Source organism: Pituophis catenifer, unplaced genomic scaffold (assembly GCF_029215685.1).
Source record: "Pituophis catenifer annectens isolate HBS135680 unplaced genomic scaffold, rPitCat1.0.hap2 SCAF_2, whole genome shotgun sequence".
NCBI classification, from domain to species: Eukaryota; Metazoa; Chordata; class Lepidosauria; order Squamata; family Colubridae; genus Pituophis; species Pituophis catenifer.
In genome coordinates this window covers 144,527,906-144,553,840 of record NW_027256882.1, presented here as the reverse complement: position 1 = coordinate 144,553,840, position 25,935 = coordinate 144,527,906, and the positions used below count along the sequence as shown (strand labels likewise).

Sequence of the window (25,935 nt, the reverse complement as noted above, 5' to 3'; positions counted from 1 at the left end):
AGCTGTTTCCTCTGTGTAAATTAATAACAGAATTATTGGTTGGAATAAATGCCAGACTACAGTCTATGGAAAAATACATTTGTGTGTGTGTGTGTGCGCATGCATTTTGTGTGTAGAACCTTTTATTTTAAGCCAACAAATAAACTGTGTATTATTTTGGGTGCCCTCTGCTGGTGACAACCCATGTTAGCCTGCTTCCCTTTTCACCGTAATCTGCAACAAGGGAGGAAAAAACAAAAAGGAGTGCTTGCAAGCAATGACTTTCCGATGTAATTTATTTTGCAGATGTCAAGCCTTCCAATGTACTGATTAATACACAAGGACAGGTGAAAATGTGTGACTTTGGAATTAGTGGGTACCTCGTTGATTCTGTGGCTAAGACAATGGATGCTGGCTGCAAACCGTATATGGCAGTAAGTGCAGTGAATCGTGAAACCTCCAGGGCAAACTGTGTCACATCACTTTTTATGTACACAGTGACAGATATTTGCTTTGTTTTATTAAATTTAAGATATATGTGTGTGTGTTTGTGTGTGTGTGCGTGCATTTGTATGTGCATACACATATGGTATATACACACATACTCTGGGTATCTGTGTATTGTTCAGTCACTAAGTCATGTCCAACTCTTTGCGACCCGTGTGTGTGTGTGTGTGTGTGTATGAGTGTGTGAGCTGCTTGGTAGTCTAGTGAAGATACTTGCCTCCCATTTAAAATTCACTCCTAGGTAGTGACAGATGTTTTTCAGGGTGCAAAGAAAAGGTATCTGCTGCGAACTCCACGTGGCATCAGGAAGGGCATCCGGCCAGTAAGCACTCAGCTGTATTCAGTTGCCCTGACTCTAACCTGAATTAAGAGATTACAGAGTCGTAAAAAGGGAGTTTTTATGTATGTACATATATATTCTATATTTCTAATGTATTCAAGGTTGCTTTGCAGCTGAACACCAGGAAACACCATAGAAAAAGCAGAAATATCAGAAAAGCAGTAAAAGAATAAAGGTCTAAAGATTTGGCTTGATGAAAACATGTTAGAATGACTTTGGGCTTATTTTGTAAAATGAAGCAATGTTTTAGAGTAGCTGTTTTGCTCTAAGGTGCCAGGACTGAAAAGATTGTGTCTCAGCTCAGAACCTACCACATTCTGTCAACGGGAGGGTCTGAAATAGAGACTCACAATATGACTTTAGAGAATGTGACTTCCTGATGACCATTTCCAGCCAGTGATGTTGACCAAGTTCATAAATGACCTGTTTCAGAATACGGTTTTCTACAGCTTGTAATGTTGAGATACTTCACAACTACGGTAGTTATGATTACCTCTAATTCTTCTACAATGAACTTCTAAATGTATACTGCAAAAAACCAAGGTACCACCACCAATCTTCGGTCCCATGTCCTCCTAACCAATTTTCATGCTAGCACTGAAATTGGAGACATGGGAAGGGATTACTTGGACCTGTCAATTCCCAGTCTTCAAAACTAGGAAGAGGTCTAGTTATTATTCGGAACCATCATAGAGTTTGCAAAACATGTTAAACTGTTGTGGCTGGCTGGTGTGCTGCTTTCCTGCCATACATTCAGTCATAGGACTCTTCATTGGTTTCACATTCAAGTAAGTGTTCTAAGTACCTCTCTAGGATTAGATGATAGACCCAGATAGAAGCTGCTGCAGTAAGAACACTGGAGATAAAGAGCCACATACACATGTTCACTTTAAGCAGAAAAAATAATTTGAAGTATCACCCAAAAATAATTTGGTGGCGAACCTTTTACTTACTGAGTCCTGAACAGGAACGCGCTTTGCGGGCTTTGTACACCGCGCACCCTTGTGTACCATCTGTGATAATGCGCGGCTCCTCCACATGTGCTGCATGCGCAACCGCACCATCTGTGCATGCACACAGCTTTCACGCATGCACACTAGTGTGTGCTGCTTGTGCAGTATCACCATATGCGCATGTGCACAGATTTTGTGCATGCATTGCATTCACGCAAACGCTGTCTGTGCATGTGCACACTGCGCACCAGTCATCTCACGCGGATGCACAAATGCGCATGCACAGGAGAGCTTCGAAGACCAGTTGGGTCCCCTGAATTGCGCGCATGCACACCAGAGGCCTGAACACCAGCTGGGGTGCGCGCGCATGCGCAGTTTCAGGTGAGCTTGGCGACGGCTCGCATGCCCGGAACAATGGCTCTGCGTGCCACTTCCGGCACGTGTGCCATAGGTTCGCCAACATGGTATTATTCAAACCAGAATGAGAACTTTGACTGTACGCAGACAAGGTGACATATCCCCCAGCCTTTCCTTTTCAGAGGCAGTATAACAGCTGGATTGGGACTCTTGACCTTTCCTTTGGAGACCCTTGAACACAGGGAGATTAATCGCTGTGCTCCATCATGTCATAGTGCTCCATGTACCTTTAAAACCCCAAAGAGCATTTAAGATTTACAGTATATCCCCCAACCCAACTTTTCATCAAGTAAGACTGGCTCAGATGAAGCGTGTTAGATTCTGTCGCAGTACAATGCAATAGGTGCCTTTGAGCAGTGCTGTAGCACTTTCTCAGCCTTCCTGAAGGGAATGTCTGGAGTTAGGTACATACATTAACAGTTCACACGTGGTCTGGTAATTACAACTTCTATTCTGGCAATTAAAGTCAGCCAAAAATGGTTGAAACCTGAATGAAATGGAAGTGAGATACAGAATGTGTGCAATCTGCAATGCATATTTTATTGGAAGTAAACTGCCTTCAACATCTTAGTAAAAATCTTATCTGAGAGTGTCATGAGACTCGGACATTAAGTATAGTTCAAAGTTGAACAAGTATATCCAAATAATGTTGATTTTTTTGGACTTAAGAGCAAACTTGGAGATTCTCATATTCCTTGGGAACAAGGAAGCAGTCTAATCCGCTAACTTGTCTGAGGAAATAGGGAAGCGGTCTGATCTGACTAAACTATAGTTTAGAGGAAAGTAATTAAATATTGTTTTGTAAGTCTTCTAGTTTCCCTTTTCTTGATTTTTTTTCCTATGTTCTTAAGAACTTCCCTCTAAATACCTTAATAATAATAATTAATTAATATTAAACGCATTCTGACACGTAACTACTAGAACTATAGTGCCGTATAAGCTTCTAGTTCATATCTTACAGAAATACATACACTTTCCTACATTTGCCTATAGATTCCTGTGCCTTTGGCTGGAACTCTTTCAGCTTGCATACACTGAGCCAATTGAGAATTAAGCAGAAATGAATTTGTCAATGTCTCGGCTGCCTTCTATAGGTCGTGCATGGGTGGTCATGCCATCTTAATACTATAATAAACTTACCAGGATTACAGGCGAATCTGCAAGGATCTTCTCCCATCACAATTAAGCAAAATGCATAAACCTGTCAGGGAGGATGCTCTGCTGAGAAATTTACCAAGCCTGCAGGGCTTTGGAATATTAACACTGTTGTTTTGGCTGCCATCTGTGATTTCTTCCCCTTTGAGGAGTCTTTGCAAGCTGCTGCTTTTTTCTACTAACAAGATGTGATTATTGGCTTCAGAAAACCTGCATGCTATCCCATTAAGGAAGACAACAGCATTTTTGGTTGCATTTTTTGGGGAAATACCCTCAAACTGGAGAATGTATAGGATGGGAGTTGTGCTACGTGTTTTGTTAAGATTGGCACCAGCTTCTCAAACCAAAAGCAAGATTCTCACACAGCTTTGTTAACAAGATTTGTTGAACTGAAACTAATTCGTACAAGAATTTCAAGAACTGATCATGCAGAACTTCTTTTTATCTCCTGGAATATCTTAAGAGTGGAGACTTACTCTACTTTCCCTTAATGACCTTCCCATAAAGTGGTGAAGAGGCAGATATCTGTGCAGAAGATGGAAGACCTTCTATCTGTCTTTATCAAACAATCTCCTGAATCTTTATTAGCTTGTGATGATCTTTACCTCAGGCTTTCTTCACAAAATACTTTACCCAGTCATTCTGGCAGCACACTTTCACCTTAACTGTTAAAAAAATCATGAGTTGGAGGAACGCAAGATCTTGCCCACTTCTTCCTGGTGTCTGATAGCAGTGGCACTTAGACTTATATACCGCTCCACAGTGCTTTATGGCACTCTGTTCTGACCCAACCTTCACGAGCCCCACTCAACAGCCTACTCCCACTCAGCAGCCTACTTGTGAGGAGAAACCCCCTTTTTTTTGAAAGGCAGGAATATGCGGCATTCACTGACAAAACTCCAGGTCGCACATCTGTAGGTGATTCACAAGCTATAGTGGTCTCTGAGATCCCGGGAGGGAGCCTCAATTAGCACTTCAGTCCCAACAAAAAGAGTCCTGACCAACCTGGTTAGTGGCAAGGAAATCCTGGCAAGAAATCCACCGGAGGGAACTCTTCTGGAGCATGAACGAATGTCTCCGACAACCACGCCTCCCACACCCCTCCTCCTTATATCCCAGACAGGGAGGGCCTTGTTAACATCTCCTTTTTTTCCTGGATAGCTGGCCCTCAGTCCTGCGTTGATGTCCTCTCTGCACTTCTCTGTGCATATGTGCATCTGGGACAGGACCCAGCTGTTCCTCCCCCTTGTTCAGCTCAGGCCCCGGCCCCAAAAACAGCTCTCTCTCTCTTCTGAGCGTGAGTAGATGGGCCCTGCTCTGCGTCTGACTGAGACCTCCTGCTCCTCAGAGCCTTCTGCCGGCTCCAATGATAACCCAGGCACTCGCTCCATCTCCTCTGACTCGACTGCCATCTCGTCTGGCAGTCGAACCACGGCACATCCTCTGAGCAGCTTAAAAATGTCAGCCCCCAACAATCTGGGTCCTCATTTTACCAACCTCAGAGGGATGGAAGGCTGAGTCAACCAATCAGGATTGAACTCCTGGCGGTGGGCAGAGTTAGTCTGCAATACAGCATTCTAACCACTGTAGCACCACAGCTTCCTTCCACCAAGAATCATGTAATAAGCTTCATTACATTGTCAAGTCAAACATGGGTCCTTTTGACCAATCAGCGCCAAGTATGCAGGTTGTCTGATTTCCAGGATTCCCTCAATGAATACTATCATGGAGACCTTATTATGCCATTCTTTAAAGTGCACTTTCCCATTGGCCCATTGCCAGTATGGGCCAATCACAACTTCCCAAGCCTAGGAACAAACGTCATCCCATTGCCAGCCAATTACAAATGCATTTCATGCCTATTTCTTCTGGTTGCAATTCAAAACTACTGTTTTTTTTAAACCATCCTTAACTTAGGCTGTTGAGAGATGATGATCTCCATGCTTTATTCCATTTCAGTTAGCAGCCCCAGTTCTACAGCAGCTGGCATGCCCACTACCTTTCCAGCACTCGATCACTGTCCTGGACATCCATCTTCTGTTTTGGTTGGCAGGTGCTGGTGGCTTGCTTTTTCTTCAATCATTTTTCAGTTGATTCAATAATGGCCTGCACCTCAATTAATCATCCTTTCAGATTTTGCCTTAACTGGGTGAAGTATGCACCTCTTGCTTTCTTAATCCCGCTCGCAGTCCTGCAGAGTTTCTCTTTGCGTTATTTTAAAAACAACTTTAAGTTGCAAAGGTACATTGTTAATTTTATTTCTGTGACGCTCAGTTACTCTTTGCTGTAAGATTTTTGCAGACTGAAAGAACAACCTTCTCCCTATTACTTTGATTATTGTAGCATAAGGGAAAAAAGAGAAAAAATAATGCCTTTGTTGATGTCAAAAGTAATATGGGGAGGGATGAATCTGTCCATTTGTGCAAACTTTGGGGTTCCAATGGCAGGCATTTGTAGATCAGTCCACACTGAACCCAGCCAAGCAAGGTATACTTTTCCTGCATAGATGGGATGGGCAAGAAGCAGAAGAATGACCAGTCAATTCTAGTGGTGCCCCAGTCTAAGCCGAACAGTAGGCCATCCATGTTACCAATTTACTGCAATCCAGATTGAAGTTGGTTTAAGAAACAGAACAGTATGGGGAAGTAGCCCGCAGTCCAAAATTGCACTTTATCTTCAGCTTCTTTTTGAAAACTGATTAATCAGGGTTTTAGAAGTGCCCTATTTTTGACTGGCTTTGTTACACTGACCAGCCAGACATCTGTGGGCATGGTTTGCATTCTTATATCCTAGAAAGTGATACAAATTGCTGTTGTAACTAACCTGGCTGTTGTAAAGCAAACACTCTCCTGTGCTGTTGCCTAGTAGGTTATAATACAATTTGGCTACTTTGCCTTTGACTCAAAGCATATTGTATAGACTCAGACCAGAGGGAGTTTCAGCAGGTTCTGACCAGTTCTGGAGAACCGGTAGCGGAAATTTTGAGTAGTTCGGAGAACCGGTAGTAAAAATTCTGACTGGCCCCACCCCCATCTATTCTCTGCCTTCCAAGTCCCAGCTGATTGGGAGGAAGTAGGGAATTTTGCAGTATCCTTCCCCTGGAGTGGGGAGGGAATGGAGATTTTGCAGCCTCCTTCTCCTGGAGTGGGGTGGGAATGGAGATTTTACAGTATCCTTCTCCTGCCACGCCCACCAAGCCATGCCATGCCCATCAAGCCACAACCACAGAACCGGTAGTAAAAAATTTTGATACCCACCACTGACTCAGACCCAGTTTAAGTTGATCTAATAACAGTTTGGGCTGCGTATATGTTACTTTTCTCATAGCAGATGTAGAACATTCTTCCATTCCCCGAGTGAACACTTAAAACTAACTATATATCAGTTTAATTTTATCTCTCTCTCTCTCTCTCTTTTACTCCCCATTCAAGCCTGAAAGAATCAACCCGGAACTAAACCAAAAGGGCTACAGTGTAAAATCTGATATTTGGAGTCTGGGGATTACAATGGTAAGAATACATTACTGAGGAATGATGCTGGGATTAATTTTATTATTTATTCTATTCTGCTGACTTTTGCAACTCAAAATCCTTGTAATCTGAAATGGGTTTAACTGCATTTAAATTAAGGAGGCCTGTAGCCTAAACATATGGGTTCAAAAAAGGGGGAAATTGCATGGAAGATTCTTGAGTGAATTGATTGTGTTCTGTTGGCAAGTCATTGTAAGAGAATTTAGAGCTGACCTTGGAAAAGGGATGAGAGACAGACAATAAGGGGAGAAGGAGAGTGAGCTTTTCAAGGGGGACCTGACCTTCTAAGAGCTTACACAGTCCCATGTAGAATCTTGAAAATTGTTTTCTGAGTCCCATTTTATATGAAATCAAATCAAGGTGGGGATATTTTGAGTTTCTTTCACATACTTCCTTCTATCTTTGGACTGTATAATCTCTTGTCCAGGTTTCTCCGCCCTTCATGATTTGCTCCTGCCTTGCTCCGTCTCTCATGATTTTCCCCAAAGTCCGCTCTAAATTCCTTTAGGGTCATAGTCATGAATCCCTATAGTTTTTTACGCCCTTCCAAAGAAACAGTTTTCAAGATTCTACGGTACCATTCAACAATAAAGCAGCATTCCTTGAACCCCTACTGCACGGGTGTCAAACTCGATTGTGTCGTGTGAGATATCGCGACTTTTTTGCCTTTGCGGAGCCGTGGTGGACGTGGCCTATGCATGACGCATTCAGCCCGTGGGCCGCCAGTTTGACAGGCCTGCTACTTTTCTTCTTGAAAAGAAGCTGAGCTGAGTCTTGAAAACCTCTTCAAGTTTCTCTCTGTCTCATTTTATACTCCACAAAGTCAAGGCAAGGTTTACCTTGAGTTTCTCTCTCACACTTTCTCCTTTTTTGGGACTGTGTAGGGTAGGTAAGCATCCTTTTAGAAAGCATCCCGACTGGCTCTTATTGATTGATTGATAAACGAGTATGCAGTTAGTTCCTGACCGATTCCCCCTCTTCCCATAACTGTTTGAATTCAGCTGCATATAGAAAGAAAATGTTTAGCTTGTTTTTATTTTGCTTGTCTTGTTTGTGTTTTGGGCACCTGCCTGAGTTGTACCCTTTAACTGATTTCACGACATGGTCCCCTCCATCCATCCATCCCTCTCTCTCCCTCCCTTCCTCCCCCCTTATTGATTTTATTTTTTGCTGCAAAATGATTTGATTTTCTGGCCAAAAGCCAGCTTTTATTTTCAATCACCCTCATGAAATAGGAGTGAAAGAATAAACAGTTCAGGGAAGCCTGAAAAAAGGCTTCCCTGGTCAGAAAAAAGAAAAAGAAAACCAAACCAAACCCTTTCAGAATCAGAATTTACTCAGCACTACGTTAGCTATAATAGCATAATTTATAAACTAGTCCCCAATTGGTCCATGTGGTTGGCAAAGAGTTTATCCATTTAAATTTAGAATGAGCTTTTTATAATTTCTTCAGAAATGGAAGAATCTTAGCAGGTCCAGCTGTCGTCCTCAGCCATGGTTCTGCATTGCTTGTGATGAATATTGAAAAACCAGGCAGCAACATACGTGGGTTGCGTGTCTGCAAACAGAAAAAAAAAAAGCCCTATAGCAACCATCCATCACAAAGCTTGTTCCATTGGCACCATGCCTGCAGGAGGAAAATACGCATTCGGGATGAACATTAAGGTTTCTGCTAGCAAGTCAGAATCATTCTCTTGGGAATGATTAGTCCCCTTTTGTTGCAACAGCTCTCTTAGGCTGGGCAAAGAGAGGAAAGCAGACTCTCCCCTGGCACCCTGTGTCTTCTGGAGAAGCTGTGGGTACGTGGCACAAACCAGAAGAACTCGCCTCACATATTTAAAAGCTGCAGCTTTGAAATATTCCCAGAGACATGCTGTCTCCAGAGACTTGCACAGGCTGTGCCTCAGAGGCACCAAATGAGCCCAGTGTTTCTAAGGAAAAATGGAAGAGGGAGGGGGGAGAAAAGCACAGCCTCCAGTGCAGAAATCATTAAAAAAAATAAAATAAAAAATGAAGGTGTAATTTCAGCTCTCAACCTGCAGGTGGCAGCATGCAACAACATTGGATTGAGTTTGTGTTTCTTTATGGCAGTAGCCTTTTCATATTTTTCTTTGGGGAGAAGGGGGGGGAGGAGGGAGAGAAGAGTCACAGGAAGATGCCTTGATGTCTCCCTGTCTTTTGTTTTTGGGCCTAGATTGAATTAGCAATCTTGCGGTTTCCATATGACTCCTGGGGGACGCCGTTCCAGCAGCTCAAACAGGTAGTGGAAGAACCATCACCACAGCTCCCTGCAGACAAGTTTTCAGCTGAATTTGTTGATTTTACCTCACAGTGGTAAGAACATTCTCCCTGAATCATGGAGAAGTCAGATATCGCTTCATTAACCTTTGAATTTGCTCACATATTATTGGGGGCATATAGGCGTATGCCGACATGCTGACCAGAGATAAACGCAGCTTAAAATCACGCAGTTGCTTCCAAAATGCACTGCAATCCCAAATGGGAGAGGATGCCTAGATTGTCTGTAAAATGAGTTATTTCTCACAAAAGGAGAAATTGGCAAGGGGGAAAAAAAAAACCCAGTTGCTTATGAATTGCTTTCTAACTGCAACCCAATCAGTCTTTTAATACAAATATTGGAATAGGAGTGCAGTCATTGTTCAGGAAGGTAGTAAACACTTAATTTGAATCTCAGTTACACATGGTCTTGTTTTTAAGTCCTACAACACTTATCCTTTAAAAATGAAACATGGATGAAAATGGGCACAACACCAATGGTCTCTGCTACTCAAACTAATATTTATTGCACACAACTAGTCCTAACAACCACGCTAAAATTTCTTGTTGTGTCCCCTTCCTCTTTCTCTGTGCTTTACATGTCTCGAGCTACAAACTGTAATGTTCTTAGGGCTGGGAACAGATCTGTTAACTTGTGTTTTTAAAGCATTGGCTTTACATTATGTGATGGGTTGAATATTACTTTTGAATGAGAACAATTGGGCATCCACATATCTGTCTCTGGTCTTCACAGTTTTCTCTTTTAAAAACAGCAGAAAGGTGGGTGGGCTAATTGCTTTTGCAGTTCTGCTCAGATCTCCAGATGTATTGGCGCTTAACTCACAATGCTGCAGACCTGGCCATCCCATTGGACTGAGTTTCTCCCAGGATCATGAAGGAGAAGGGAAGGGCTTTGCTTTCTTCCAGATGTCCGGCTGCAGCTGTATCATTATTATGTCTTGTAAAAACTCTTTCCACAAAAGTGTCTTGCTCTTTTTATTCTTTCCAACCCAGAAATCAAACATGCTGAAGGCTCTGCCTGTCTATCAACAGAATAACTCTCTGAAAAACAGAACAAATGCAACCAGATTTGCAGGGGGAAGCCAACAAAAGAAAGGTTTTGTTTGAAATTGGCTGGACTTGTCCAGGGGATGCGAAAAACAATTCCCAGTAGAGTTATGTAGCATTTTGGAATTCTGCTGACTGCTTATTTCTGTCCCCACTTTTTAGGTGACACAGTGTCACATTTGCAACCTATCAGACCCAACCCAAGGAAAGAGTAAAAACCTAGGAGCTACACATACACACCTGTCCTCAAAACATACAGAGAGAAAAAACACAGGTGGTTCTCGACTTACAACCATAACTGAGCCCCAAATTTCCATTGCTATGCAAGACAGTTGTTAAGTGAATTTTGTGCCATCTTGCAACCTTTCTTGATACAGTTGTGAAGTGAATCTGGCTTCCTCATTGACTTTGCTTAATCAGAAGGTTGCAGAAGGTGATCACATGACCCTGGGACACTGCAACAGTCATAAATCCATGCCAGTTGCCAAGCATCCAGTTTTTTGATCATGTGACCATGGTATGCCCCAATGGTTGTAAAGGGCCTGGTGGCTCAGCAGACTTGATAGCATTGTGATTAACACCAGCTGTCTGCAATTACTGTAAGTTCGAATCTCACCAAGCTCAAGGTTGACTCAGCCTTCCATCCTTTCTAAGGTAGGTAAATTGAGGACCCAGTTTGTGGGGGCAATAAGCTGACTTTGTATAAATATACAAAAGTATGAAGGTTATTGCTTAACGCATTGTAAGCCGCCCTGAGTCTCCGGAGAAGGGCGGCATAGAAATCAAATTTTTTTAAAAAATGGGAAAAACAGTCATAAGTCACTTTTTTCAGAAATGTAACTTTGAACCGTCACTAAGCAGTTTTAGGTTGGGGACTACCTGTACTTTATTATGCTGAAGAAATACTGTTAGAATATTCATGACTGGGAGGACATGGTTACAAGGTCAGCCAATGAATAGGCATAGCAACTAAGTCAGGCAATGGGAGCGGAGACAGACTGGAGCCAGGGCGTGTCTTAGTCTGCAGCTTCTGAGTCTGTGCAGAGAAACGAAACTGAAACCAGTGTGTGTGTGTGAACTCATCTGCTGATCTGAGCTGAAATGAAATTGTGAATCTGCTGTTGGTATTGTAAACTTACTTCATGTATTATTGTGGATATAAAGAAGTTAATGAATCCAGCTGAATCAGTTATCTGTGTGTGCTTCTGGATTTGATTTTTGCAAGAAACACTGACAAATACAGACACCTCCTATGAATGCCACTACTAAAGATGTTGGAAAGAATTCCAGCCTCTTCATCTTTCCCTCCATTTATATGTTTATTAAATATGTTCATTGGAAATATAGCTGACAGATATTTCTAATGAATTTATCATTTTCTATGCTAACCTTGAGGGAAATGAGCAGTCTAGAAACATGAAATATAAATAAATGAAATAAAATAAATGTTGACACTTGCTTATAAACTAGAAATCCCAGTATATAAAACAAAGCTTGCAAGGGGCAATAATCCATGTTACATTAAAAAAAAAACTAAAGTATTGAATACTGAGTATTCATTCAGAATTACTCCTAACCTTGTAATAAACATTGCCAAACAAAATAAACAAAGGAAAAACAGATGAATGTTGTGAAATACAAAATCTCAAACCTCTTAGTGTTTCAAAACTGTTTTTAGCATAGCAGGTTTCCGTATCCTTTAAGCTTGGGTGTCATACAAAGTCTTCTGTTCATTTTCTTGTTTGCCAAGGATAAAGTGGTCCCAGCAAGAATCAGTAGTTGAGAGTTCAGATTGGATCAGCCTGGAATTAATGGGAAAAATGTAACTAAACAGAACATGAGAATCCTAATCTGTGTGGCCTGTGATCATTGCCTGTTAATAGTAACTGTTAAGTTTAGTGGATCTGAATTTAGGAAAAAGGAAATATTACCCCAAAAACTTTTGGAGAAGGGTCTACAAATGTTAAGATGGAGTGAAAATGAGGTTAAAACAATAGAGAAAGAACAACAAAGGGAAGTAGAAGCTATGCAAAGAGAGAGAAGGAAATAGAAGTTGGTATCTTACATCAAAAGTAGTTACATATGTTTTTAATTTCCCACATAGAAGGCAAAGAATTGGCAAAAGAGAAAGTAGGGTTAAACTATTGTGCTAAAATTATGAGCTGGCCTCTCTAACTTGGGCTTCTTCTGAAATCCTGATAAACCTATTGTTCTCTAGAGTTGTGGGTTGATTTGTTACTATTGTTACTATTTGTTACTATTGTTATGTCTGTGCTGGTTTCTGTAGGCCTGTTGGGTGTGTTGTAATTATTTTCTGCATAGACTTACTCTCATAAAGTTATTTTGTATTTTTTAAATCTATATTCTCTGAGCCTAGACAAAATATATCCTTTGCCTAGAATAAAATTACTTTCCGAGATCTCTAAATAGTGAGGTGGCCACAATAAGATTGCAACGATAGTAGGTCTTACTTATGTTATCCTGTCAGTCTTGGAAGGTGACACATTATACCCAATCTTTGCAAGTTTAGCTTCCTGAGTTCTGATTGCTTAAGGAATTTGTGTATAAATAAATACAAATAATTCTAAAAAAAGAAAAACAAGGAAGACAATTTTTCCGGTCTGGTTATTATATATATATATTTTGTGGGTTTTGGAAGTGGGTTTTTTAGTGGACATTCATTCATGACTATTAAAGAACCATCCTGAAGCTTTCTATAAAAGCTTCATTGTTTTGAAAACAGGCAGAAGCCCTCAAAGGAAATGGTCAAGGTACAGTAAGATTGTCCTTTACGCAAATTGGCTTTACTTCCACTGCTTTCTTCCTGAGCTAAGCCATGTGGGTCTCAGTGAACTTTTTCTAAAGGACTATTCAGGAAATGTCACGTTGACCTCCCAGAAGTTTATGGAGGAACTACGATTGGTTTCTCAGAATTTTAAGCCATTTTTGGGGGTGGGCAAGATACCCTCAGAAATAAAATTGTGGTAAGAAATAGGGTCAGGGAATTAAAATTAGTGTGGAGAAAGCAATGTAGTTCTTTCATTTTTTAAGTTTGTCCATAAGAGTGACATTAAATGGAATTCTGCTCTTTTGTCAAACGATGCTTGGCAATATTCCTCGTATTGCTTTGGAGGCATTTATATCTATTTGGGAGCATTCATCTGGAACTGCGGAGCAGCCCTTTCACTGAGAATGGAAAAATAAAAAGCTTGATGGCTAGCTTTTCTATAATATAGCTCAAATCTGTTCAAAGTAGTTAGTAATATGGTGGTAGTTGCCTGAATCCTGTGTCTCACAGTATGCAAAACAATAAGGTATCCAACTTCATTTTGTTGTATTTCTTTTTCTTTGTTTATCTTTGAACAGTTGTTTCCAGGCTATATCCAGGAGCCTATTAAAAGTCTGTGAGATTGCTGCAGTACGAACACCAAAATAAAACGTCTAGAGAGCTCACTAGAGCTCACAAAGTGTTGCCAGTATCATTTGAAATGTCATAAGATTTAAAACAAGAACATCAAAGTGTCACAAGATTTGGTGATTTTACAAAATTTTCAGCCTTTTTATAATAAAAAAAGGCTCCCATAGACACTATCAGGAAGGTGGCATTTCCCCTGAAGCCCACTAATATGTGTTGCCAACACTTGCTTAAAAAGAAGTAACTTTTTATCTGTTTAATTTTAGCAGCTAAAATAGTTGTCTAACATAGGTAAATTAGATAATGTAACAGTTGAGATAGGGACTAACAAGGCTTCTTAAATTGCCACACTAAAAAGAATCATGTAAAGTTAAAAATATCAAGATATCAGAAGCAGGAACAACTACTATTAAATTTGGAAGGGCTTTATGGTTTACCTTGATGGCAATAGATCATAATACTGTATACATATGGTAAATTTGTGTACTTTGTCTTTACTGATTTTTTTTAGATTTTTTTTTTTTTGCATTTTATATGGTTTTTTGTTCTCTATGCATCCTGAATTTTAAATTAGGTACTTGGTAATGTATAAACTTAAAGATACCAAATCCTACAAAAACATTATCCATATAGCATAAACCAAGGGTCCTCAACTCCCAGTCCATGGACTGGCAACGGGCCGCGGCATGCCAGAAACCGGGCTGCGCAAACAAGCAAAGCCCTATCTAGGGGAAGCAGGCACCACACAATACCACACTCTCTCCGATCCATGGAAAAACTCTCTCCATGGAACCGGTCCCTGGTGCCCGAAAGATTGGGGGCTACTGGCATAAACGGTCTTTGGAAAGCAACTGTTGTGACTCCGATCCCCGAGCCCGTCTTATCGGAGGGAGAAGACTCCGAAAGTGAAGGAGAGGAGTTGGCAAGGCCTCCCTCTCCAGGACCCTCAGGTGTCTTCCGCAGGAGAAGAGATAGGCCAGGAGCCAGGCATTTCCGAGCAGCTGCAGTTAGACAGCGATGGAGATAAGTCTTGGCTGGATCCCCGACAGTGTCGGAAGGACAAGCGCATGCAGCAGAGAAGGAGGCGTGCCAGAGATTAAGCTGAGTCACTGGACCACACCCCACAGGGGATAAAAGAGGGTGTGGTGGCCATTCAGGCTTTGTGACGGACAAAACTGAAAGCTAGCAAGTCATTCTGTATTTCTGGAACTTTGTTATATGCTCTGCTTAGACTGATTTTTTGGACTAGACTTGACTATTCTTTGGCTTTTGTGGACTTTGATGTTTTCAGTCGGAGGAGATAAACCTCCCTTTGTAAGTAAAAACTATTGGCAAGCAGCCACTGGGTTGCTGCCAATTCTGTTATCAAAGGAAATTCTTGTCTGTTGGTTTCTTTTAACTCTTGGTTGACTGCTGGTGTGTGAGACAGGGACAGAACAGCAACAAACCAACAAGCATTGGTCTACATTTCAGGGTGAACTTGGATAGGATTCAATGCAGGTTTTAAAAATAATCCATTTTGTCCATGCATGGTCTCTCCTGTCAGTTTTGATAAGCCGAGGCAGCGTGTGCATGTGTGACTATGTGACTCATCGGCTTTTGTTATTACACAGCAGAAGCGCTTCCGTACACCTGAGCTCTGTGATGAAGCAGCAAGAGATTATCAGGAAGTACCCATTCAGCAAGCATCCTTCATTTCTTCCGGGCCTGATAAATCCCAGCAGAGGGTGTGTGTTTGCTGGAGCTGATGAACACGCGTTGCTTTCTCATAATGTGACGCTTTATGCCTCCTTCCCCCTCCAAGAACGCACACGTATGTGTCAGGATCTTTTTCAAGTTGCTCCAAGCATCTTCCCCATAAATACCCTGCCAGGAAGAGAGTGGCTATTACATCCTGTCTTCAAAGCTCTTTTTTTTTTTCCTTTGGTGGAAAGAGACTGAAATAAACAGTCTTATACCTCTTCATCTCACAGCCCCGTAGCTGTCAAATGTTCCCAGCCAGCCATTGTAGTAAAGCTATTTTCAGAAAAGAGGATCTTCACAAGCATCAATAATAACAAACTCCATATTTAGTCAGTAGGTTACACAAATTGAATGTGGAAGGCAAGCCTGCACTGTATTTTAGAGTCGGCAATGAAATGTTAGATGCATCAGCTCAGTGCATAATCAAATATTTGAAGACAAGCAATATTGTGTCAGATTTGTACCTGTTTCTGCAAGGCATCTTTGGAACTGCAATTTTCAAAGAGAGATCTATTAGTTCTTTTACAGAATGTAGTTCATAAAGCTTGTCTTTACTTTCCATCCTAAGCATAGCCTGCAGTCCCAACTTCTTTTTATCCATTATACACATGAAAGTGTAATTGTAAACTCACCGGCGAGCTAAAGTTCTGAAGGCTTTTCTTGCTGTCTACCCTGATATCCTTAATTGCTGGGCATGAATACCTGTTATAAGGAGGCTTGCTTATATAATCTGCCCTAGAAGTTAGAACTTTGCGCAATCAGGATTCCATCTCGGGGTGTTGGGTGGGTGGGGGACATATATACCTAAGTTTCTGCAGCAGATATATGGGCCACACTTCAGCCATGGTTATCAATGATAGGAGAAGCTGCATGACTTAAGTGATGCCACTTTGCTCCCTGGCAATGATGGCAAACGTGTCATGGTTCTAATAGGTAGGTCAAAGGGTTTTAATTTGAACAGCATTGACTTTATGAGTGAATATAGGATGGGGACTGGAAGTCATCGTCTAGGACAGGGGTGTCGAACTTGATTTCATTGAGGGCCACATCAGGGTTGTGATTGACCTTGGGAGTAGATGGGGTGTGGCCATGCTGAGCATGGCCAGCTTGACATCATTCGTGTCGGGGGCACCTGTGGCGGCCAAAACGCTGTTTTCACTGGCAGAGTGTTGCTGGAGGCTGTCACAGCCAAAAATGGAGCTCTGGGTGGGGGGGCGGGGCTATATGTATGGCTCTCCCAAGCTCCGTTTTTGGTGGTGGTGGCAGAGGCATCGCAGGCTGGTCCTTCACTGTTCCCAGGGCAGCCCCGCAGGCTAAGCACCCCGTGGGATCTGGCCGGTGAGCCTTGAGTTTGACACCCCTGCTCTAGGAATTCAAGTAAACATTGTTCCATATCACCTGCATCAATTGTGAAAGACATGCAGGGAAAAGAAGAGACTAGACGAGCTTTCCATTTAGTATTGCTAGATGTCTTTGGTCTCAATCGACTGCAACTCCAAAATCAGAGCATACATTAGTAGTATGCCAATCAAGTGATTTTGCACGGATCTACTCCTTGATTTCATGAAGAAGTAATCCTCGATTTACAACAGTTCTCTCAGGAATGCCGTGCGAGACGCAATCAAAACACAGCTACAGCCTTATTCAGCTCTTTTGGCACACTGGTTTATTCGCATCCGCATCCGGCTACACGCTGTGATTCGTAAACACGATTGAAATCGGCGCTACATTACACCAAGAATGGGGCGTTTATATAGTCCATCTTTCCATTAACTCATTAGGACCGCGCCCTTGTTTGTTACCACGCCCCTCGTTTAGGGGCGTAGATCGCGCCCTTGTTTAGTACCACGCCCCTCTTCTAGGGGCGTAATTGGTCTTCAGCGTGTTCTGGAAGGTGCTGCCGCTGTGTCCTCCGGAATGGCCCTAATCCCGTCGCACCCGATACCACCACCCCACACCCCGCATACGGCCGCCTTCACCCAGTGCCACCACCACCAAGTATGTATATGTCCCTCGATGCTTTCAGCACGCGTTAGCGATGTCGAGCAGGTCGACAAGTTCATTTACTGACCGTTTAAAGTTACATCGGCACTGAAAAGCGTGACATGATCGTTTTTCACACGACCATTGCACAGGTCCTCTGTGATCATGCGATCAAAATTTAGATGCTTGTCAACCGATTCATGTTTGTGACGGTTGCTGAATCCTATGGTCACATGATCACCTGACAAGCAAAGTCAATGGGAACGGCAGATTCACTTAACAACCACGTTAGTAACTTAGCAACTGCAGTGATTCACTTAACAATTGTGGCAATAAAGGTCATAAAATGGGGCAAAATTCACTTAACAAATGTCTCGCTTAGCAACATAAATTTTGGGCTTAATTGTGGTTGTAAGTTGAGAACTACTTGTAAAATCTTTTCTTAAAATTTGGTCAATGTAACAAATTACCTTTCATGCCAGATCCTCAATCCAACTAAAATTTGCAACAAAGAATATTACCAAGGAGCAAAATAAATAAAATTTGATGTAGTTCAATATAATTTTGTTTTCTCTCCCACCCCCTTAGCCCTGGCATTAAATTTATTTGAAAGCTATGTTGATGTTAAGTAATTAAGCATACGAATATCAATATTCATAAAAATGGTACAAATACTTTTTTAAAGTTTGGTTCTGTGTTTATAATTTATGTATATTGTGATGAATATTACAAGTAGATAGGTTGAGGGCTTCATACAGGGAGCTGAAAGGTGATAGCAAGGAATAATGTCGCCCTTTCCTGAATTTGGTGAAGCTGAATTTGTTGTGAGGTGTAAGAGATTAACAGATCAATTTTTCCATTAAATCAATTGTAGCTCTTAAGATCACAGCAACATGTTTTTTTTATTTCAATGGATAAGATAATTGTAAACTGCCAAGAACCAGTGATCGTAGATACTTTTTTTGAAAGGATTGAACAAGCAGTGGTAATCTAGTCACAAGGATTACTCTGACTTAAACGCAGAGTGGTCAGTTGTTAGATCCAAATGAGTTTTACTTTTGAGCATATAACGGTACTCTCAAGTTCTGTATTAAGGGGTAGAACGTAATAAAAAATTGTGAACTGAGGCCAAGGTTAATTAGAGCAATCCATCCTGTTGCAGTTTATCTGAAATTGAAATTTTCTCAATCTATTCTAGGTTTTGGGTTTGCATGGAGTCAAATGTAGCTCTTGTCAGGGTGGATTTGATTTAAATCGAGTCAATTTAAATCATGATTTAAATCATGATTTAAATCACTAGTAAAAAGACTTGATTTAAATCAACTCTATTTAAATCATAATTTTTAAAGAGCAACTGTCATCTCTGCTACTCCTTTGACCCACTGTTGATTCACTGATAGTCCCAGTGTTGCAGAATATACAGCCTCATGCTACATAACTAAGCTCCATTTCATGTTGAATAAACTAAATTATTTATGTATCTTAAATAGAAAACTATCTTACGATAGATTTTTACCCCAAAAGTTTTTTATTAAAATAAATTCAATAAAAATAAAAAAAATCTGATTTAAATAAAAAAAATCCAATTTAAATAAAAAAAAACTGATTTTTTTAAAAAAAATCATTGATTTTTATCCACCCTGGCTCTTGTTCTCATTTTTAAAATTTGGGAGTAGTGTCTCTATTGGAGTAAGTAGGATACCTCAGTTATCTTGCATCTTTTATCAGTAATGGTAAAGTAACTCATATCTATAGATGTTTTACCCAAAAATCTATTCTGTTCATTTTGTGTAACATGTAAAGCAATTTGATACCAGTTTCTCAGTTCTTGGCACTATTTATATTGACTTCGCAGATACAGTATTAAGCACACAGAAGATACCAAGATACTAAAATTGCTGATTTTCTTTCACCTTCACAAATATTAGCAGATATTAATAGCACTTGAATTATTGTTTTTACCTAGGATTTGAATGTTAGTTCTTCAGATACTTAATCCCTTATTCAGGACTTGGCTTCTTCTAAGAAGCCTCATAGGCACAGTTTCAGAAGTTAATAGTCTTGTTATTGCAAGACAGAGTGCAACCGTATATTGGAATCACAAAAGTCAAAGCCTTAATAAATGTCTGTTATAGAGTTCAGATTCTAGACCAGTGATGGCTAACCTTTTCCGGACCGAATGCCCAAAAAGCGCGCATGGGCAAACCCGAACCCCCCAAATGCAATACACGTACAGGCAATGCTGTGCATGTGCCCCCCGTGCATGTGTGTGCACCCCCGGCACGCGCTCCACCCCCGTGCATGTGCGGCAGAGATCCAAAGACCAGCTGGCTGGTGGAAGGCATGTGCGCATGTGCAGTGGAGTTGAACTAGGGTGACTGCTCGCGTGCCATAAGAGAGGGTGCTGCTTGCCACCTCTGGCACACATGCCATAGGTTCCCCATCACGGTTCTAGACCTTGTCAGAATTAAACTCAAGGCTGTGGGCAGAATTAGCCTGTAATACTGCACTTTAACGACTGTGCCACCAGGACTCATTGGATATGTGGCTACAATGATGGCCTTGGGAGGTATTCAACCTATTTTAGCATAACATTTCTTTCTAGCCTGGGAACTGCTAGTTCCTCCTTCTTCAGCTCATTTCTTACAGAATTTCCCTTTTGATTTAGTAAAACTGGTCATAGCTGTTATTGGCTGGGGATTGCGGGGGAGGTAAGCAAATTCACTTTATATAAGTAATACACCATATAAATGTATCATTTTTTTAATTATGAAGAGTCTTGGTATGGAAAGTATCAAGCAAGGTAAGGGTATCCATTTAAAGCCAGAATGTATAACATAAAATATAAGGGTTTCCTTATTTTCTGAATTACATTTTTGGAGGTAAAAAAAATACCCAACTCTAAAAATATTTAGCCAGTAAATTAAGAAAATGAGATTCTGGTTGCCATATTGAAAATTTTAAACAAGCCAGAAATTTTTTCAGCATTAGTTGTCTACACGTAGCTGACTGACTAGCAGCATTTTTGGCTTTTTAAAAATGTTTGACATTTGTTTGTTAAAGCACCAAATAATTGGCATAATTTCTCTTACATTTAAAGCTATTTTTGGTTAAACTTGAAAACCCATAAAACTACACAGTAAAACATTCACCAAGTATATAAAGCAGAAGCCAAGCTTTATTAGAAATTTCCACATTATATTATTTATAGCATAAAAACATAAGGATGATATTACCATGAAAGCAGCCATTTAAAAAAAAATGAATAAAAACCACTTTTTAAAAATTTTGCCATGTTGTGGATTATATTAACCTCTATTGAAATGCCAGTTTTGTAAGCAGAATTGAATTCCTATTTTAAAATCAATTTAATTTTCAGAAGTTTCAAAGCAGTTACCCCTGTGAATTCAGAAGGAATCTTTAAAAAGTTTTCTTTTTTTCCTTTCCCCTAACCCAGTAAACAAAATTAAAATTTATGAGTAGCTTGTATAATGTTACCTGGGAACTACATTCTAACTCATATTTTGTTTAAAAGGAACAAAAATGAGCAAAAGGTCTTCCTTTAAAACTTGATATAAAATCAAATGAATATGGTAAATCACATTTAATTTGTATGGATATGATGTACTATCAGTGGATACTTTTAAAGTTTACTTTAACCTCTTTTATATGAGATTATAAATTTATATTAATGTTATTCTGTCTTACTCTTGAATTTGTAAACTCAAAGGTACAGACCATTTCTGCTTAAAGAAGCTACATTTATTCCATTTACTTGTACTTCAGCCAGACACAAATTAGATTTTACATGTGGAATTTAATTTCAGTCATATAATTCTGCCTTACTCCTGTGCTTGTGAGATGTGGTTACTGCATATAAGCTGCTGATGCTCCAGAACTGCGGTTAGAGGGGGTATGCATCAGAACATATATTTGTTGTGCTATTAAATTTCTGCAAAATAGTACGATTGCTTTTTTAAAATGTTCATAGCACAACATTCTATATCAGGGGTCCCCAGCCCCTGGTCCATGGACCAGCACTGGTCCACACCATGCCAGAAACCAGGCCATGCAAACAAGTGAAGCCCCGTCGATGGAATGCAGGCAGTACACAAAACCACGCCCCCTCCAGTCCACCGGAAAACCTCTTTCCACAGCAACAGTTCCTGGTGCCCAAAAGGTTGGGGGCCACTGTTCTATATTAAAATAGTGAAGCCTTTTAATCCCCCTACTTTATTTGAAGATTTTTGGAAGAATTTATTTATATTGTTAATGACTCATTAGTTTGGTTTTGAACATAATCTCTATCCATCCGCCTTTAGAGAGATCTGTCTGTAGCTTTTGTTGGGTTGGATTGGCATTTGCTTATATACTGAACATAAAATAATATGTATCTTTCTTTTTCTTTCAAAGCTTGAAGAAAAATTCCACAGAAAGACCCACATATCCTGAGCTAATGGTGAGTTTATCTTGTTCAGTTCAAGTGTAACATAGATTTCACTCAGGCTTTTGAATAAACATGAGGCAAGAAGAATAGTGCCATCCCAATATTTCTGTTCTCTGCCTTCAGCCTTTACATAGCCAAAAGAAATGTCAGTTATAGAGTTGGTGCCTGTAGGACCATGTCATAGCTTGCACCTAGCTCTCCCTTGTTGTTTGCCCATGTATATTCATCTGAATGCAGAACACCCAGGCACAATTTTGAAATCACTGAATGAGGAAGGAATGGAGGGGAGAGGAGGGGAGGGGAAGGAAGGAAGGAAGGAAGGAAGGAAGGAAGGAAGGAAGGATTCCCCTTCAAATGCTAGAGTTGTTTGATGCAATGTTTTATGAATTAGCATCAGGGATGGATGAATCAGTAGGTTTCTAATCCAAGTGATTTTTTGCTTCTGCTTGTCTATATAAATTGAAATACACAAACACACATATGCTCACACACACACACACATACATACACACACACACAAAATCAAATGGAAAATATGAGCTCTGTTTTTCATTATTGCCACAGTTTTCAGTATACATATTGAGGTATCTTTTTTTTGGGGGGGGGGTAGCTTATCAAGACTTTCCAGTGACTTCATTATGAGTTCAGTATTCTTTAAAAGAGAGATATGAGGTTGTATTTTAAAAAACAAACAAACAGCACAGCCTTTTTCTATTTTGCCAGTGAACCTGTTTGAGTCATTGCTGTATTGCCAGTGTTTCATTGGAAAACACAAAATACCTATAAGGGCAAGCAATAAGAGTGGTCAGCAGCCTATAGTGAAATGAAGCATAGGAGGCCTGAGCCAGCAGAAGTCAGGAAATGCTACTTTTGATGGGAAGGAAACAGTAGATGGAGGTTGTAATCTCAGTAGGCTAAGGGCAGTAGAGAAGCAGTTATGTGTTTGTGCTCTCAAGAAACAATAGCCCATACTTGCCTTGGGGCAACCAATGCCGACTAAGCACTCAGTCACTATGCTGAAAAGTAAAAAAAAAAATAGTCTGTGGGAAGGCTGCAAACTGATCATGAGGGGAATAAGGTTCTGTCATGGCACTCAGGAAGTGTCTCCCTAGCCATTTAAGCCAGTTTGGTGTGATGCTTACGGCTCCAGTCTAGAAAGTGAGAGACTGAGTTCAAATCCTGCCTTAGCCATGAAAGCCAGCTGGGTGACTTTGGGCCAGTCACTTTCTCTCAGCCCAACATAGGAGGAGGAAGGTGTGTTGTATATGTTCGCTGCTTTGAGTTATTTGTAAAAATAATAAAGGCAGGAAACAAACAAACAAATTAAAAATACGGATTTTTATTGGGAACTTTTGTCGCCTTTCACTCACTGCTTTCTTTTCTTTTCTTTTTTAGCAACACCCCTTCTTTACCTTTCATGAATCCAAAGAAACAGATGTGGCTTCTTTTGTCAAACTCATCCTGGAAAACTGAAAAAAAAATGGACTTGTACATTATTTTATTCTTTGATGGACTGGTGGAATTAAGGAGGAGGGGGTCATGGTAGGACAGCCTTCATTACAGGAAAGCCAGAGGAGAACTTAACTGGTGGCCATTTTCCTTTTATTTTATTTTTTTGTAAGATCCTAATCTCCTTCCCTTGAAGGCTTTTTTAAAGGGTTCTTTGGTATTCATAGTGATATAGAATGAACTGATTAGTGAAATGAATTTTAATAAGATTGTCAACCATAAACAAAAAATACACAAAACAACGAGTGATTTAAATGATGATATTTTAGGGCTCTCTAACCAACCTCTCGACTAGCCATACTTAATTTTCTGTCAAATCAGATTTCTTTTGTTTATGGTAATAGGTGCTACGGTAGTTATGAAGTTCGATATAGAGTTATATTTTGTCCTTACTATTATTTTAATATTTATGTTAAGCGCTTGATTTTTAATAGAATTCTTGTTTTTGTTCTTATGTGAGACAGTGGATAATAATGACAGCTAAAACAGTGAAGTTACAGAAAAGAGTATTTATAGTGCTTTGTAGGAAAAGGAAGAGGAGAAGGCATGGTCCATTTATGACATGGATGACTAATTTACATTGAAATAAGAGTTTGGTTTGTATGTTACTCCAGCAATGTATGAGGAAGTCTACATCATTCCCTAGGATATGTCTGAAGATTGTTTTGGCGAGAACATCAGCAGGATGCAAAAAGAAAAAAAAGAAAGAAAATGATTTGTTGGATGAGATTATTATTCCAGTGGTTTGGTTTAAAACTGCAGTTTCTATAAACAATTATATCCTTAAGATTAAGATTCTATCTCAGTATCAGGATCTGTGGGATTAACAGTGGGAGTGATGTATTTAAAAGTTAGTGGAAAATCAAAAGCAGCTTTAGACATTTGATTGTTGCTTAAATAATGATGTTTCTCTAGATCACGGGTGTCAAATTTGATTGCGTTACATAACGTACCACGTCATATCACGACGTTTTTTGCCTTTGCAGAACCTGGCTGGGTGTGACACATCCAGCCCGCAGGCTGCCAGTTTGACACCCCTGCTCTAAATCATGGCCAATCAAGGAAGAATTCTGTCCCTATTGGCTTAGTAGAGAGTTTTGTGCCTTTGAATGGAAAAAAAGGCTTCACAAAGGAAAGTGGAACTGAGGAGGCATAGAGATGTGGGTTTCACAAAAGGGAGGGGGGAGAAATGAGCAAAGTTTTACTAGTGTTACATTCGCTTGAGAACCCTTGAGTTTGCTTTGGACTCTCAGGTGTCCCATAGTGGTCTTCTTTTTCACCTATATGAATCTTTTTTTCCTTACTCCTTCTTATATCTTTGGCGGGTCTATGACAATTCTCCACAGCCAGCTTGCCATGACTAACCTGCCACAGCCAACTCATCATGGCCAACTTATCATGGCCAACTCGCCACAGCCATCTCGCCACAGAACAGCTCGCTGCGGGACAAGAGTTACACTAATATCAAAGAAATGGTGGAATAGAATCATTAAAGAAAGGATGCAAAAGAAGGTACAGAATGAAATGTGAATGGAAAAAATTAAAATAATTTTTATTTATTTTAAATAATTAAATAGAATTGTTGAAATGGTTCTGCAATGAGCTGTCTTGCAGCGAGTTGGCCTTGGCGAGTTCGCCCCACTGCAAATTGGCTGTGGCGAGTTGGCTGCAGTGAGTTTGCCGCAGCAGGTTGGCTCTGTCTGAAAACAAAAGCTAGAATAGAAATGACTTAATAAGCATTATTTCCCTCATCTAACATGAGCAACAGCAAAAAAACACTGGTAGGGCTAAAACTACTTGATTTTTCATTCAGAGGTGGTTGTCATAGATTTTGTTTTAACATATGGAAATGGCAATTTGTGTGTCTCTCTTGCTTCAATATACACTATTTTTTATTGGGGTTGTTTTAGAAATAAGACCGGATCTTATCTGATGAAAATAACTGCAGTTCTCCCATGATTTCCAAAGCAACTTTTTGTTCAAGAAGCATTTTTGTTTCTTTCTGACAATATTAATTCTTCCCAGTGGTTCAAGCAGTGATGTTTGTTCACTCCAAATCAGAGATGGTATTCAGCCAGTTCGGACCAGTTCAGGCGAACCAGTAGCAGAAATCGCGGGTAGGCCTGCCCCGGCTCTATGCTGTCCTATTTAGGCACATTTTTGAGGCCGGGTGCATGTGCAGAAGGCGCGCATGGCGGGCGAACCAGTGGTAACAAAATGTGAAACCCACCGCTGCTCCAAATGGAGGTTGTGGGTATAGTAGGAATGTATCCAGGGTCTTCAAGGTGTGCTGGGCAATATTTAGTAGACACCATACACATCTGGAGAGCATCAAATTGGGGAAGACCAGTATATTAGTATTGATAAGGTGGCTTTTTGTCAGACATTTTGATCTTGCTTTCCAGCAGTCCATATTTTACAGTGTAGCTGGTCTTTTTTGCAGAAGTCCACTGGAAGTGATTTAGAAGATGTTTAATTGCAGATAAAACACTTAAGATCCTTCCCTTTCATTGTACTTTTTCAAAAGCAAAGAATGGTTTGTAACTATTTTACATGTCTGGTTACCTTCCCTCTCCCCCCTAGTTGAGTCTTAGCTGCTGTGATTGATTGTC

General features: G+C 40.4%; 1 protein-coding gene across 2 annotated transcripts in view; it reads left to right on the top strand.

The window, feature by feature from the left end:
• MAP2K6 (mitogen-activated protein kinase kinase 6) overlaps window positions 1-24,705 on the top strand; it is a 99,589-nt gene extending 74,884 nt beyond the window's left edge. Inside the window, exons 8-12 of one of the 2 annotated variants that reach the window (XM_070937710.1) lie at window positions 286-413; window positions 6,783-6,860; window positions 9,076-9,215; window positions 21,781-21,826; window positions 23,210-24,705. In XM_070937710.1, the coding sequence (XP_070793811.1) occupies window positions 286-413; window positions 6,783-6,860; window positions 9,076-9,215; window positions 21,781-21,826; window positions 23,210-23,287 (470 nt within the window). In that variant the 3' untranslated portion in view covers window positions 23,288-24,705. Of the gene's footprint in view, window positions 1-285; window positions 414-6,782; window positions 6,861-9,075; window positions 9,216-10,172; window positions 10,334-21,780; window positions 21,827-23,209 lie in introns of those variants that run through there. The other variant, XM_070937711.1, reaches the window with a different exon arrangement.
• The last annotated feature ends 1,230 nt before the right edge of the window (window positions 24,706-25,935 follow it).